Source organism: Mobula hypostoma, chromosome 1 (assembly GCF_963921235.1).
Source record: "Mobula hypostoma chromosome 1, sMobHyp1.1, whole genome shotgun sequence".
Taxonomy (NCBI): domain Eukaryota; kingdom Metazoa; phylum Chordata; class Chondrichthyes; order Myliobatiformes; family Myliobatidae; genus Mobula; species Mobula hypostoma.
The window spans coordinates 122,953,905-122,968,666 of record NC_086097.1 but is presented as its reverse complement, the minus strand read 5'-3'; the positions used below and the strand labels follow the sequence as shown (position 1 = coordinate 122,968,666).

The 14,762-nt window shown below is 39.2% G+C and overlaps 1 protein-coding gene across 3 annotated transcripts in view; it reads left to right on the top strand.

Moving 5' to 3' along the window:
• The window catches only part of LOC134350204 (coiled-coil domain-containing protein 102A-like), a 657,542-nt gene that overhangs the window by 554,944 nt on the left and 87,836 nt on the right, over positions 1–14,762 (top strand). For 2 of the 3 annotated variants that reach the window (XR_010018848.1, XM_063055227.1), the window contains one exon: positions 2,517–3,050. The exons of the other annotated variant lie outside the window; for it this stretch is intronic. Coding sequence is in view for 1 of the 2 variants with exons in the window: in XM_063055227.1 (XP_062911297.1) it covers positions 2,517–2,532 (16 nt within the window). In the remaining variant the exon portion in view is untranslated. Of the gene's footprint in view, positions 1–2,516; positions 3,051–14,762 lie in introns of those variants that run through there. 3 annotated transcript variants of the gene reach the window in all.

The window sequence follows — 14,762 nt, the reverse complement described above, 5'->3', positions numbered from 1 at the left end:
CATTTATAAGTATCACAAAGAGTTAGGGTTCCAGAGCAGATCTCTACAGGACACCTCTGGTCACTCACCTCCAGACGGAATATACTCCTTCTACAACTACCCTCTGCTTTCCGTGGGTAAGCCAATTACGAATCCACACAACCAAATTTCCCCGGATTCCATGCCTCCTGAGTTTACCAAGGGAAACTTTATCCAATACCTTACTAAAATGCATGTACACCACAGCCTCTGGTCTAGCTTCATCAGTTTGTTTTGTCATCTACTTGACAAATTCAGTCAGGCTCGTGAGGCATGATCTGCCCCTCACAAAGCCTTGCTAACCACCCCAATAAGATAAGTTTCTCAAATACTCGTAATTCCTCTCCCTAACTATCCTGTCTGATAGTTTGCCTGCCACTGAAATAAAACTCAGTGGTATATAATTCCCAGGATTTCCCTATTATCTTTCTTGAACAATGGAAAAGCATCCTCTGGTACCATTCCTGTGACCAGGGAGGACACAAAGATCATTGTCAACACTCCAACAATATCTTTCCTCTTTTCAAGTAGTGACCTGGAGTACATCCCATCTGGGTAGTGACCTGGAGTACATCCCATCTGGCCCTGGGGACTTAACTATCCTCCCACTTTCAAATCTCTTACTATCTCTTCTTTCAATTAGTACTGACGAAGGGTCTCAGCCCGAAACGTCGACTGTACCTCTTCCTAGAGATGCTGCCTGGCCTGCTGCGTTCACCAGCAATTTTTGTGTGTGTTGCTTAACTACCCTAATGTTTTTCAGCAGCTCCAACAATACTCCTTTCTCAGCCTCAACTTGCTCTAGCATATTAGCCTGTTCTACAGTGTTCTCGCATTTGTCAAAGACTCTCTCAATTGTGATACTTCAGCCTTAAGTATACCTTCTTCTTCCTCTCAACTAATTGTTCCACCTCCTTTGTCAAACATGATTCTTTCACCCTACCATCTTTTCCCTGTCTCAGTGAGACAAACCTATCCAGAACCCAATGTAAGTGCTCCCTAAACAACCTCCACATTTCTGTTTGTACATTTCCTTAAGAATATTGGTTTTCAATTTATGCAAACAAGAACCTGCCTAATATCATCATAATTGGCCCTCCCCCTCTTAAAATACTTTTCCACATTGTCTGTTCCTACCTTTGTCCTTGATAGAGGTTTGGTTTGATGTCCCTACTGTTCGGGTTCTATACAAACCAAACTCTACCCCAATTTGTTGATAGGCATGTGATAAGATCATAAGACATAGGAGCAGAATTAGGCCAATTGGTCCATTAAGTCTGGTCCACCATTCAATCATGGCTGATTTATTTTCCTTTTCAACCACATTTTTCTGTCTTCTGTAACCTTTGATGCCCTTACTAATTAAGAATCTATCAACCTCCTCCTTAAATATACCCAGAGACATGGCCTCTACATAACAAGTATTCTCATGAAGGTGGAGGCAGGCTGTCTTCTTAACTACCACAGTCTTTCAGGTGAAGTACTGATATCATTACAATAAAAATAGAGTTCCAGGTAATTTTATACCATTCCTCCCCCACCTCAAGAACTTGTTCATAAATTCAAACCAGCTAATTCAGTCTGTTCCAAAAAAAAACTACTTGTCCTGCTTGAAATAGTCATATTTTATGGCAATTGTTCCCTAGCCAGGAGCCACTGCAGATTTAATACGTTGCAATGTAGGTGTTGAAGAATAAATTAATTTGTATTTTCTCCACTGCCTTTGAGTTATTTAATATAGTTGACATTTTTGCATTTGTTTTTCTATTCCCACAATACAGATCCAATTAAGGTACTGAAAATGTGGACTCAGTAAAAAATACATGAAGGACACAATCATGACTTTGCTATACAAAGTGCACAGTACAACCTCTCCAATGTTCTTGAAGGTACCAACCTTCAAGTTGGGCACTAGTTAACTCATGGGATAGCAGCAATGAAAGTTCTATTTATATAATTTCTGTTACACAACAAAATGCTCCAAGGACCAGTGTAAAACAAAAATGATGCCAAGCCCCATAAGGAGATGTGAGAAAGATGCTTGAAAGAGGTTGGTTTTATAGAAGAAGAGACATAGGATAGAGAGTCATAGAGCACAACAGCACAGAAGCAGGCTATTCAGCCCATCTAGTCTATGCCAATCTAATATGATGCCTATCACATTGAACTGCACCCAGACCATTGACTTCCATACCCTTCCCATCCATGTATATATCCCAATTTCTCTCAAATGTTGAAATCGAACTTGCCCCCATCACTTCCACTGGCAGCTCATTCCACACTCTCAACTACCATCTGAATGAAGAAGTTCCACTTATGTTTGACTTAAACACTTCACCTTTCACCCTTAACCCATGACCTCTTAATTCTAGTCCCACCCAACTTCAGTGAAAGAAGACTGCTATACCCTTCAAAGTCTTGTATACCTCTATCAAATCTCCTTTCATTCTCTTACAATAAAGTCCTAGATTATTTTTTCTTTCTTTCCTTCTGTTTAGGGAAAGGTTGAAGTGAGGGGCTTGGCAGCCAAAAGCAAGACCACAGAGGAAGACTTTGGAGATCGTCAAAAGGCTATGGTCTATAAATGTGAGGATAATGAACAAAAATTGGATTATTTATCTCCAGATACTTAAAAGAAGCAGGACAAAGGTAAACAGGATACTTTATCAGTCAAGGCACAGAACCGAACAACAGGAAGGTTTACAGACAAGATACGAGAGGAACTCAGTTGAGTCAGACAGCATCTGTGGAGGGAAATGTACATTTGACATTTTGGGTTGAGAACCTTCATTTTTTTTGTTGCTCCAGATTCCAGCATCTGCGTTTGTAAGTGTCGCTGATGGTGGGAATTTGCCAGAACCATATACAAACAACAGTTAGGCCACAGCTTATCATCTGCCTCTCCTTCTTCACAGCCTCACTATCCACTGTATCTAGTTGTGTACTAACTGCCCCATCCTCGGCCCTATCACTCCCCAGGTGCTCTAGCAAACCTGCCCACAAGGATATTCTTCCCCCTTGGGTTCAGGTGTAACCAGTCCTTTTTGTACAGGTCATACCTGCCACACCGAGCTACACAGTGATAGGCCACTCACAGAATACTTCTCAGCAGCGATCAAAAGGCAGACAGTTGGTGCCGAACTCTCGCTGCCTTCTGCACTGGCCTCCATGTCCCTGATCTTACAGCAGGCATTGAAAAGCATTACACTACCCGCTACACTGCCATGTCACTCAACTTCTGTCTTCCAGCCCCAGCTTTGGGTACGGTGACAGAAACAGAAAGTGCTGGAAAATCTTAGCAGGCCGTGCAGCGTCTGTGGAAAGAGAAAAGTTGAGGGCTTTTACTCAGAACAGAGAAAGAGGGAAAACAAGTTAGTTTAAGCAGCACAGAAGGTGAGGAAGGTACATGGATGAATGACAAATGGAGGACTACATAGGAGGGAAGTATTACAGTGATCTTAGAGTATGTTAAAGGGTCAGCACAGCATTTTGGGCTGAAGTATTGTACTCTGTTGTTATACTATGTTCTACCTACAATGTTTTATGTTCTATGTCCTATCTTCCAGCAAGGATGAGCTGGCATCACATAGTTTAAACTGAGCTGTAGGTGACTGACTATCTCTCTATATAAACATCCCTGCTCTGCCTATTAGGTTGTGTGGAGAGGTTACTGTAGCATGTTATTATCTTACTGTTGTAGGTAATATCTTTCCTACTGTTGTTGGTAGACATTTCCCTTCACATGGAGCCTGCCCTAATATTTCTTCAGGCTGGCACCCAGTGCTGCTGATTTCATCCCTGTTGTCCAATAGGCTTTCAATATTACAAGAAAATGCCTGTCATCTCTAGGGCATTTTAGCAACTGTGTTTCTCTCCCTCTGTATTTAATCACATTATTGCCCTCCGTGCCCTTCAGCAATTCCAACAGCAAATCTCAACAGCAAGCTAATCAACTTTGGCTTCCTCTCTCTCACACAGCTTGTGACCAATCTTGCACTTGGTTGATTTCATGCTAAGTTTATGACCCTTGTAGGTGAGAAGCTAAAATGGTTCAATGGACTCTACTTACTCAATCTCCAAAGATACTGCTGCCATTTCATCGGAGAACTGCAAAACCTTTTTTGAATATAATTTTCTTTTGTTATATAGCAAACTGCTTTTTTTTTCTCCTCAATGTAGTAGCTATGTCTGCCAGCCGAAATTTTAATCAATAATTTTCACTTACATTGTGTGAAGTCCACCCCCTGCTCCTTCAACTTCCTTAAATCCATTCTAAAGTCTCAACATCAATGTCATGCCAAGCCCATAAGTTACACATTCCTTCTGTGCATCACTTACACACTGTGTAACATTAACATCAGTGTTTAAGACCACATTTCAAGTTCAAAATTCAAGATCAACATATACTACCCTGAGATTAATTTTCTTGCAAACGTCCACAATAGAACAAAGAAATAAAATAAAATCAATGAATATCGACACACAAAGGCTGACAAGCAAAAAAAATCTGCAAAAGAAGACAAACTGTGCAAATACAAAAATAATAATAATAATAATAAAAATAGCCCATGAGGGGTTTACTCTGCTCCCAGGTGGCAGATTGGGGAAAGCTCTATGGATGTGTAGGGCGGATGGGAATTGAAACAGCATTCGTGGACCAAAATAAGAACATGTCTGTACCCAGACTGAGGCAGCATCTGTTCCTCATACTGGAAGTAGTTGAAACCACAACTTGGCTGTAGATACAAAAAGCTACAACCTTTCACTTTATAACTGGAGAGATGTCTATGGAATAAAGTGACACGGCTGCTGCCTGGGGATCGCCAGGTCACACCTGAAGCTGGCGCTGGGCATGACGGTAAACGAACTGCTCGTGGTACACTGCTGAAGAAACTCGAAAAAAAGATACAGCCAGCTTTCAAAGTAACCCACCAACACCACAGGCTGTTTCTCAGGGGAGCATCCACTTACAATGGAGACCACTCAAGCAATTAAGAGAAGAAAGACGCGCATGAAATAGTCATTAGAAGTAAACACATTCATAATGCGTGTATGTTACTGAGTAACAGAACCTGAGACTGACATGACAGCACACAGGGACAAACTTTATCAACAGTTTATAGCATAAAATCCCTTCATGCAAGTAATTGCACAACAAATAGCAGATCAACGTATTGTGATAATAAAAGAAACTTAATCCCTATAGACAGGTTAAACTAAACAAAACTAGAAGTAGCACAAGAGCTACAAAGAAACCAGCCAAATCAATGCTATGTAAGGAAATAATGAAAATTCCACCCTCCCCCACCCGCCCGAAGCATGGATGAAAACGGAATTAGTTCAACAACTGCTCCACAACCTGACGCTAATAGCAACAACACAGGTGCGGAGCCTCCGCAGAATGCTGAGGACAAAGCTGAGCTTACAGACAAAATTAACCTAATATTTAACATGATACTAACACAGTACATTAGATTAGATTATTAGGACACACAGTCCTCTTTTATTGTCATTTAGTAATGCATGCATTAAGAAATGATACAATATTCCTCCGGTGTGATATCACAAAGCACAGGACAGACCAAGACTGAAAAAACTACAAAATCACATAATTATAACATATAGTTACAACAGTGCAACAATACTATAACTTGATGAAGAACAGTCCATGGCACAATAAAAGAGTTCAATGTCTCTTGAAAGTCCCACATATCACACAGACAGGAGAAGGAAGAAAACTCTCCCTGCCATCCCGACTACGGTCCGACTCTGTGTCGTCCAAAAACTCTGAGCCTCCGATCAGCCCTCTGACACTGAGTACACACTCAACAAAAAGACCCTATATCAAAAGAAGACATGTCATCAAAATTTGCAAATATTGTTAACAATCTCAACAAAATTGTGAAAAGGTGATCTAGAGCTTTCCCGATGTATATGACACCTAAACGCTTCTTGGGATTCTATCAAGGTCCAGATGTCAATTTTAACTGACTTTTCAATCACAATCTCTGCTATCTTCATCAGGAATGATGCTTAGGCATGTCTAGTCCAGTAGTAAATATACTCAACACCTGTTGTCTGTTCTTCCTGATAGGTTAGTCCTCAACCAATCAGGTTTCCGCTGTCCCACCTTGTTTAAAATCATATTCCAGAGTTTACTTAAAGTGAGACCTTTATCTTTGTTGAAATTCTTATCCTCTAGTCTTATTTCAATGGCTTCCTTCACCAGGCAGTCCCAAAAGCCATAGGGAAGACTGGCGGTCGCAATTCAGTTGAGTTTATATACCACCAGATTAGACACCAGATTAGAGATCATCACTGATGAAGCTGGCAGAGTTTGCCATTGAAACATCAGTTCAAATGACGCCTGGGCTTGGCTGAAAGCCTGAGAAGAGTTTATGTGTCAACAACATTATACTACAACAATATTTAGGAAAACCTGACACATTTGAAGAACTACACACAGTAACAGACCGCTCAGCATCACCAGCAGTGCAGTGCAATGGCTGGCTCTGGAATAGAGGCACTCATTAATGGAAACTGAAAACTGAGTAATAAAATGAGAACATTGAAATGGCAGAAGAGATTAAGAAACAAAATTGAAACTTTAAGAACAAAAATTGTTTGTCTAATGGAGTATAAAGTGGATAACCCAAGCAAGAAAGTGAACAGAAAAGCTGAAGAAATATAAGGTCCATACAAGATATAATCAACCTAACAAAAGCACTGTAGAATTTAAAGATACACTATAACAAAAGCTTGGTGGATAAAAGTACCAGAAATGTACCAGATGAAAAAAACCATAATTACCTGTTCAGGATCAATGAAAAAGATTTATATATAGGACATTGAAACTAAATTCAATGCATCAAAACACCTCCAACCCTAGCATGAAATTACCAACAAACACAGAGATAATGAACTTTTGGTCTAATACCTGGTCAAACAGGGCGATACACAATCAAGAAGCAAGCTGGATTAGGAAAGAAAAAGAATGCACAGACACAATTGAAAACATGAAAACACCTGAAGTTATAATGGATATGCTAAAAGCAGTTATGGAAAATACTCACGTGGAAAAGAACTGCTAGTGATAATGTTCATAATTATTGGAAAAAAATTACTTACCTTCATCTGTACCTATTAATGCATATATCAATTTTCTTAAAAATTCTGAAAAAATGCCCACGCTTTTGACAGAAGGTAAAACATATCTCTTACTTTAAGGAGAAATCACAAATGACTCATCAAAATATCATCCTATTACTTGTAACAATCTATGTATAAAATTATAACCTCATGCATCTCACAACTAATCACCAGTCACTTAGGTAAGCACAATATACTTACAGTAGAGCAGAAAGGATGCCGTAAGGGTATGAAAGGATGTAAAGAACTGATAATAGATTCTATAATTCTAAATCACGTCCAGCGTTTTAAAGCTCAAAGTGCAAAAGTTCACAGTAAATACACCATCAAAGTACATACTGTCCATGTAACCATATACTACCTAGAGTTTCAATTTCTCACAGTCATTCACAGTGCTATCGAGCCAATGAAAAAATGACCCATGAAGAGAGACGAAGAAGACAAACTGCAAATGCAAATTAATATGAAATAAATGATAATACTGAGAACATGGCTTGTTGTGTTCTTGCAAGTGGGCCGGTAGGTTATGGAATCAGTTCAGAGTTGTGGCTGTTTCAGGAGCCTGATTGTTGCAGGGTAATGACTGTTCCTGAACCAGTGGCGTGGGACCCAAGGCTCCTGTATCCCTTTCCTGATGGTGGGAGTGAGTGGAGAGCATGGCCTGGAGGGTGGCTGTCCTTGATGACGGATGCTGCTTTCTTGTGACTCTGTTCCTTGTACATGGATGTACAGTGGTGGGGAGACCTTTGCCTGTGATGGACTGGACTGTATCCATGACTTTTTAGCAGACTTTTCAGTGCAATTGAAAATAAAATGGAACATGCATCAAAAGGTGACAGCTGTGAAGAGATACGCTATTTATACACTGTGTGTCCTTCATCATATCTTTGATGGATGATGCCAATCAAAAAAGCCAGAACCTCCTTTTTATCTTTACAGGTGCTGATTGATCTACTGCACACTGCAAACTTTTCCTTTATTATTCACTACATGAACTTGTATAGGTGGATAGGAAATTCAAATGATTTATTGTTCACGAACGTACAAACATTCTGAAAAGTCAACTTGGAGCACGATTTTGACTTAAAGTGAATTATTAAAAAAATAAAAACAAATTCTGATTCAGATATGGTGCAAATGGACTGACCTGAATCTTAACAAAAGAATTGATGTATTCTCCCAATAGAGGTAGAGATATCTTGAGTGAAAGCAGAGTTCAGACAACATTTGCAAATGAAAAAACATAAATTAATGACATTTTTTACTGTTAATTTATCAACTCACAGAAAACATAAGACCATAAGACATAGGAGCAGAATTAGGCCATTTGATATTGAGTCTGTCCACCATTCCATCCTCCCAATTTATTATCCCTCTTCTTCTTCTTCCTTCTTCCCACAAAATTTGCCTTCTCCCCACAAAATTTGACACCCTTGTTAATTGAGAACCTATCAAAATTCACCTTATATATACCCAGTAACTTGGCCTCCACCTAGGGCAATGAATTCCACAGATTCACCACCCTCTGTTGAAAGAAAATTCTCCTTATCCCTGTTCTAAAGGGATGTCTTTCTATTCTGAGGCTGTGCCCTCTGGTCCTAGACTCCCCCACTATAGAAATATCTTCTCCACATCCACTCCATCTAGGCCTTTCAATATTTGATAGATTTCAATGAGGTCCCTCCACCCATTCTAATCAACAACATGTGATGTATTTATTTAAGTAAATCTCTTATATTTAGAGAGCATTAAGAAACAAACTACAGGCCATCCATTAAGGGGAGAGAGATTCAAGTTCAGATCCCACTTTTCAGCTGGAAAACCCAAATCAACCGGGAAGTAAGAAAGCTACTGCCAGTAATGAACATAACTAACTTCTATCCAGGATCAATATCTGCCTTTTTTCACCAGTCTAGCCAAGAGCAGAGTTCAAGATGGTTGACTTTTAGCTGACCTTGGAATGACTGAGAGAAGAACAGGGTTCAAAGGTGAATGCTGGATGAGTAATAACTGCTGTCCTTGCAAGTAGCATCTTTGAGTTCAAATAAAACAAAAATCTACTGTCATATCTCTGTTACATTTACTTCACTCATTCACTCAGTGTAATTGAAGTTTTTTTCTTGTAGATTATTTACACCTTTATGCATTTGAATGTCCAAACTTACAGGGCAAAATTCTTCAATGGGAAAGCAGCTCTCCTGAACTTGAATGTTTCTTTTTGGTCCAAAGAAGTTTTGAAGAGTTAGATTTAGAGACTTACAGAATGGTAAAGTGGCCCTTTTGGCCCAATGGTGACAGGCTGCCCAATTACACCTATGTGACCAATTAACCTACTAATCTATAAATCTTTGGAATGTGGGAGGACACCCGAACACTGGAGGAAACTCGTGTGCTAACGGGGGAGAAAGTACAGACTCCTTACAGGTAGCAGTGGGAAATGAACCTGGGTCATTGACACTGTAATAATGTTATGCTGACTGCTATGTTACTATGTCACCCTTATAGCATGCATTATCTGAAACAATCAGGGTAACCTACTATTCCATATCTTATGATGTTTTTTATTTGCATCATTTGTCTTCTTTTGCACAATGGTTGTTTCTCGGTCTTCATTTATGTAGTTTTTCATAACTTCTATTGAATTTCTATATTTTCCTTTAAAATGCCTTCAGGGTGGCATATGATACAATATGCATAGTTTGATAATAAATTTGACTTTGATTTTGACTTTGCTCAGAAAATAATCAAGCACAATACACTAAGTGGTATGGTGAAGGAACAGAAGGACCATCAATTCCCGATTCAAATCTATTGATTCACATTAATATATTTGCCATATGTATAGCAAAGCATACAGTGAAATGCACCATTTGAACTGCAGAAGTGATTGTATTTCTGTCCAAATCAATGAAAAGAGGTTTTAAGAACCTTCAAAGAGAAAAAAATGATAACAGACGCTATTCTGAAAAGCAGCTTTTTCATTCACCTGTAGTCATTCTAAAGAAGGTTTTTGGATCGATACACTGTGTGGTCTGGTGCGATGACGAGTACCCAGAGCCGTTGATTCATAGAGCACTATCACTCAGAAACAGGCCCTTTGACCCTTCTAGTTCATGCTGAATATATTCTGCCTGTTCCCATTGACCTGCACCTTCCATAACCCTCCCATCCATGTACTTATCCAAACTTCTCTGAAATATTTAAATTGGACTCACATCTACCACTTCCACTGGCAGCTCGTTGCACACTTGCACCACCCTTTGAGTATAGAAGTCCCCCCTCATTTCAGCTTTCACCCTTAACCCATGACCTCTCGTTCCAGTCTCGCCCAGCCTCAGTGGATAAAGCCATTTTGCATTTACCCTATATATGCTCCTCATAATTTTGCAAACCTCTATTAAATCTCCGCTCATTCTCCTATGCTTCAGTAAGTAATATCCCAACCAATTCAACTTTTCCCTATAACTCAGGTCCCTCAAGTCCTGGCAACATCCTTATAATGTTCTTCCATGGCTATTGCCAAATGCACAGGGAAGCTAGCGACAATAGGCGAACCTTCTTTCACCAGTGTGGAAATTGGTTAAGCAAGTGTTTTCTGCTCTAAATGATAGTCTGTCTGGATTATTGCATGAATCATCACACACAGTTAGTGGCAATTCAATTTTTTCATGCCAACTTAGAAAGGATAATTTTTCAATATCACAAAAGTGAGATTGCTTAGGTGACTTAGCCAGAAGCATTATTAAACCAAGGCAAGGAAATCAGCTTGAAAAGATGGACAGACCTAGACAGTTGCCTCAAGGAAGTTTAACAGATATTCTAAAACAACAGGTTTTAATTGTTAACTTAGTGATTTCAAATAGAGGCATTGGAGTTTGAAAAATTTAAAGTTTAGCTTCATTTGCCACATGTACATTGAAACATACAGTGAAATAAATGTGTCATTTGTGTCAATGACCAACACAGTATCACTATGCTTCTGGTGGCAGCATAGCACGCCCACAACTTACTAACCCTTACTGACCTGTATGTCTTTGGAATGAGGGAGGAAACAAGAGCATCTGGAGGAAACCCACTTGGTCATGGGAAGAACAAACAAACTCCTTACCAATAGCGGCAGAACTTAACCCTGAGTCATTGGCACTATAAAGCATTAAGCTAACTGCTATGCCACCATGCCACATTTGGGTAGTCATTCCAAATGTTTGAAGGTAAAAGTTTGTAGATGACATCCTGCTGAACAGATTGAAGGCCTCAATATGAATGAGTTTTGTGTCTTGGATAAATATTGACAGAGTTGAGAGAAACAATACCCATTTGTAGTTTGCCTGCACTTCAGATCTGTATCACCCCAGACACCATTACAACTACAAACATGACCAGTTCAACCATTCTACCGCAAAAGTAGTGACCTTTGTCTAAAGGGTATAGATCAAGGGTTCCCAACCTTTAGTTATGCCATGGACCAATACCATTAAGCAAGAGATCTGTGGACCCCAGGTTTGGAACCCTTGGTATAGATCATTTAGTTATGTTTATCAGCACAGCTGGGGACTACCACTGAAGAGCTGGAGTGGGAATTCACTGCACTGGTAGAACTACTGTGACATCAACAATTAGGAAACCAATGCCAAGGACAGGAAACTCTGGCAAGCTATCATCCGAGAAGGAACAGCAACTTTCGAAGCCAACAGATGTGCAGAATTAGAAGGAAAGAGAAGAAAATGGAAAGAGAGGCAGCAACAACCAAAGCCTGATCTGCCATCTGGAACTACCTGTCCTGAATGCGGAAGAACTTTCCAAGCTAAGATTAGACTCATAAGCCACTTGAGAGCCCATAAGTAGATTGACAGAACGAAGACCATCATTCTCGACCTCGAGGGATAGCCACGACGAGAACTACTATCCAAAACTAGACAAATGTTCACTTTGCATTTCTCTGGAACTTTGTTACGGAGTCATAGAGTCATAGAGCAATACAGCACAGCCCAACCAATCTATGCAGACCAATGCACCCACCAACCTAGTGCTAATTTCCTGCATTTGACCCATATCACTCCAAGCACTGCCTGTACCTCCACGGTACCTCTGTAGAATTTTGCTAGAGTCTTTGGTGACGAACCAACTATCCTCAAACTTCTTTAGAAGTATAGCCACTGGTATCCCTCCTTCGTAATTGCATCTATATGTTGGGCCCAAGATGGTAGGAACATTCAGACCATCAGGTTTATATTGGGTCTCAGTAGAATAACCCTATCAATCCTAATCCCTCCTCCTGCCCCTAATACTTTCCTCATGGCCTTCCATATTACTCTCTCTCATGTGCTTCCCCAATTGTGCTTTGAAGGCACTCACTGATTTTTTTTGTCCAGCATCTCAGCAGATAGCAAGTTCCAGATCAGATTAATTACCAAGTCTCCAAGGTACTTTCTGCCTAAATGTCTGTGCTCCCTGGTTCTTGAATCAATGGCAAATGAGAGCAGTCTCTCTTCTTCTTGTATTCCCAAACCAATCATGATTTCAAAGTCCAAAGTAAATTTATTACCAAAGTACATATATGTCACCAGATACAACCCTGAGATTTATTTTTTTTATTGTGGGCATACTCAGAAATCCAAGAAACATAATGGAATCTATGAAAGATCACACTCAACAAAAAGGACAAACAATCAATGTGCAAAAGACAACAAATGGTATAAATATAAAAGAAAAATAAATAAACAAATAGGCAATAAAAATTGAGAACTTGAGATGAAAAGTCCTTGAAAGTGAATGGTGAGTGTTGAAAGTTAACAGGCTTTGAGAGAAGCCTGAAGATGCACACTAAATGTTGTAAAATAATTCCTCCCGATGAACACTACCTCACTATTCTGCTTTTACACTATGTATTTAGTTTTCGTAACTTAAAGTAATTTTCGATAAATTGTGCTCTACAGCTGCTACAAAACAACAAATTTGTTGTCATATGTCAGTGATAATAAACCTGATTCTGATTCTGATAACTGGAGTTAAGGTACAGTCCCACCGTACTATAATTAAACTGCGCTATCTGAATAGTCCTGTCAGTACCTATGTCCAAGTGTACTGTATTTGAAGGAGATTTGCATGTCATTTAAAATAAATTTGATGCATGGAAGGGTGACTCATCAGCAATAGACCTGGATGCTGTGTAGGAAGGTCACTGATAAGTGAGAAAGAACAGATGGGGAGAGGAAACAGAACCTTGGATATTCAATAAGTGACTGAAAAAGCATCTGGATGAGCCATTATTTACCCAGTGGAATGACTGATTTGAATAGAGTCACAATAACTATAAAGAAAACTTTAGTGGGAGGAGATAAGATGGTCTTTAGTTTAAATATGCATCTTCATCAAGGTCTTCGAAGAAGGGCAATTGAGTCAGTGAAGAATTTATTTGCAGAGCTCCTGCTACATGCAAAAGCGGAATTGTAAAACATACAGTGAGTCGCCACTTTATTAGGTACTTCCTTTGCCTATTGAATGTACTTTCATGGTCTTCTGCTGCTGTAGCCCATCCACTTCAAGGTATATTCAGAGATACTTTTGCACACCACTGTTGTAATGATTCAAGGTTCAAGCACATTTATTATCAAAGAATATACAAATTATACGACCTTGAAATTTGTTTGCTCACAGGTAGCCATAAAATGAGAAACCCAAAAGAAACCAGTTAAAGAAAAAACGGATAAACATAAAAATAAAAGCCCAAGAGAAAGGTAAAAAAAAACACAAATTATGCACAATATTGAAGCAAATTAAATGCACGATTACTTGAAAAACTATTGCTTTGTATCAACTTGAACCAGTCTGGAAATTCTCCTCTGACCTCTCTCAATAATAAGATGTTTTCACTGCATGCTTTTTGTTTTTCATACCATTTTCTATAAACTCTAAAGACAGTTGTGTGTGAACAACCCAGGAGATCAACAGTTTCTGAGATACAAAAATCACTCTGTCCGGCAACAACAAACATTCCACAATCAAAGTCACTTAGATCACATTTCTTTCCCCATTGGTTTGAATAACTGCACCTCTTGACCATGTCTGCATGCTTTTCTACTTTGAGTTGCTGCTACATGTTTGGCTGATTAGATATATTCTCATTAATGATCAGGTGAACAGGTATACCTAATAAAGTGGTTACTCAGTGTATTTCCGATTAAGAGCTAGGATGTTCAAGATAATGGTCCATATGGAAGTTGTTGGCCTCAGAATTCATTAAGATCATAACATAGGGAATGGAACTGATGTTTGCTTCATCATCCATCATCTTACAACCTTCATGTTTCCTCACCATAATCCACTTCCACCAGCCTGGAATACTCGCCATGTCTCTCTTTCCACGGATGCTTCTTGATCCGTTGAGTATGTCCAGCATTTTCTGAACTTATTTCAGATTTTCAGCATCTGCAGAATGTTGCTTTTCAATCTCAGGCTTCTATGAGCAATTAGATAATTAATCCCAATGGCTTCATGCCAGTAAATTCATATTATCTTTTAATATTTAGAGAAGCTTCTGATCGTATACTTTTCAATACTTAAATATACCTGTGATTAAAATTATAATTTGCATT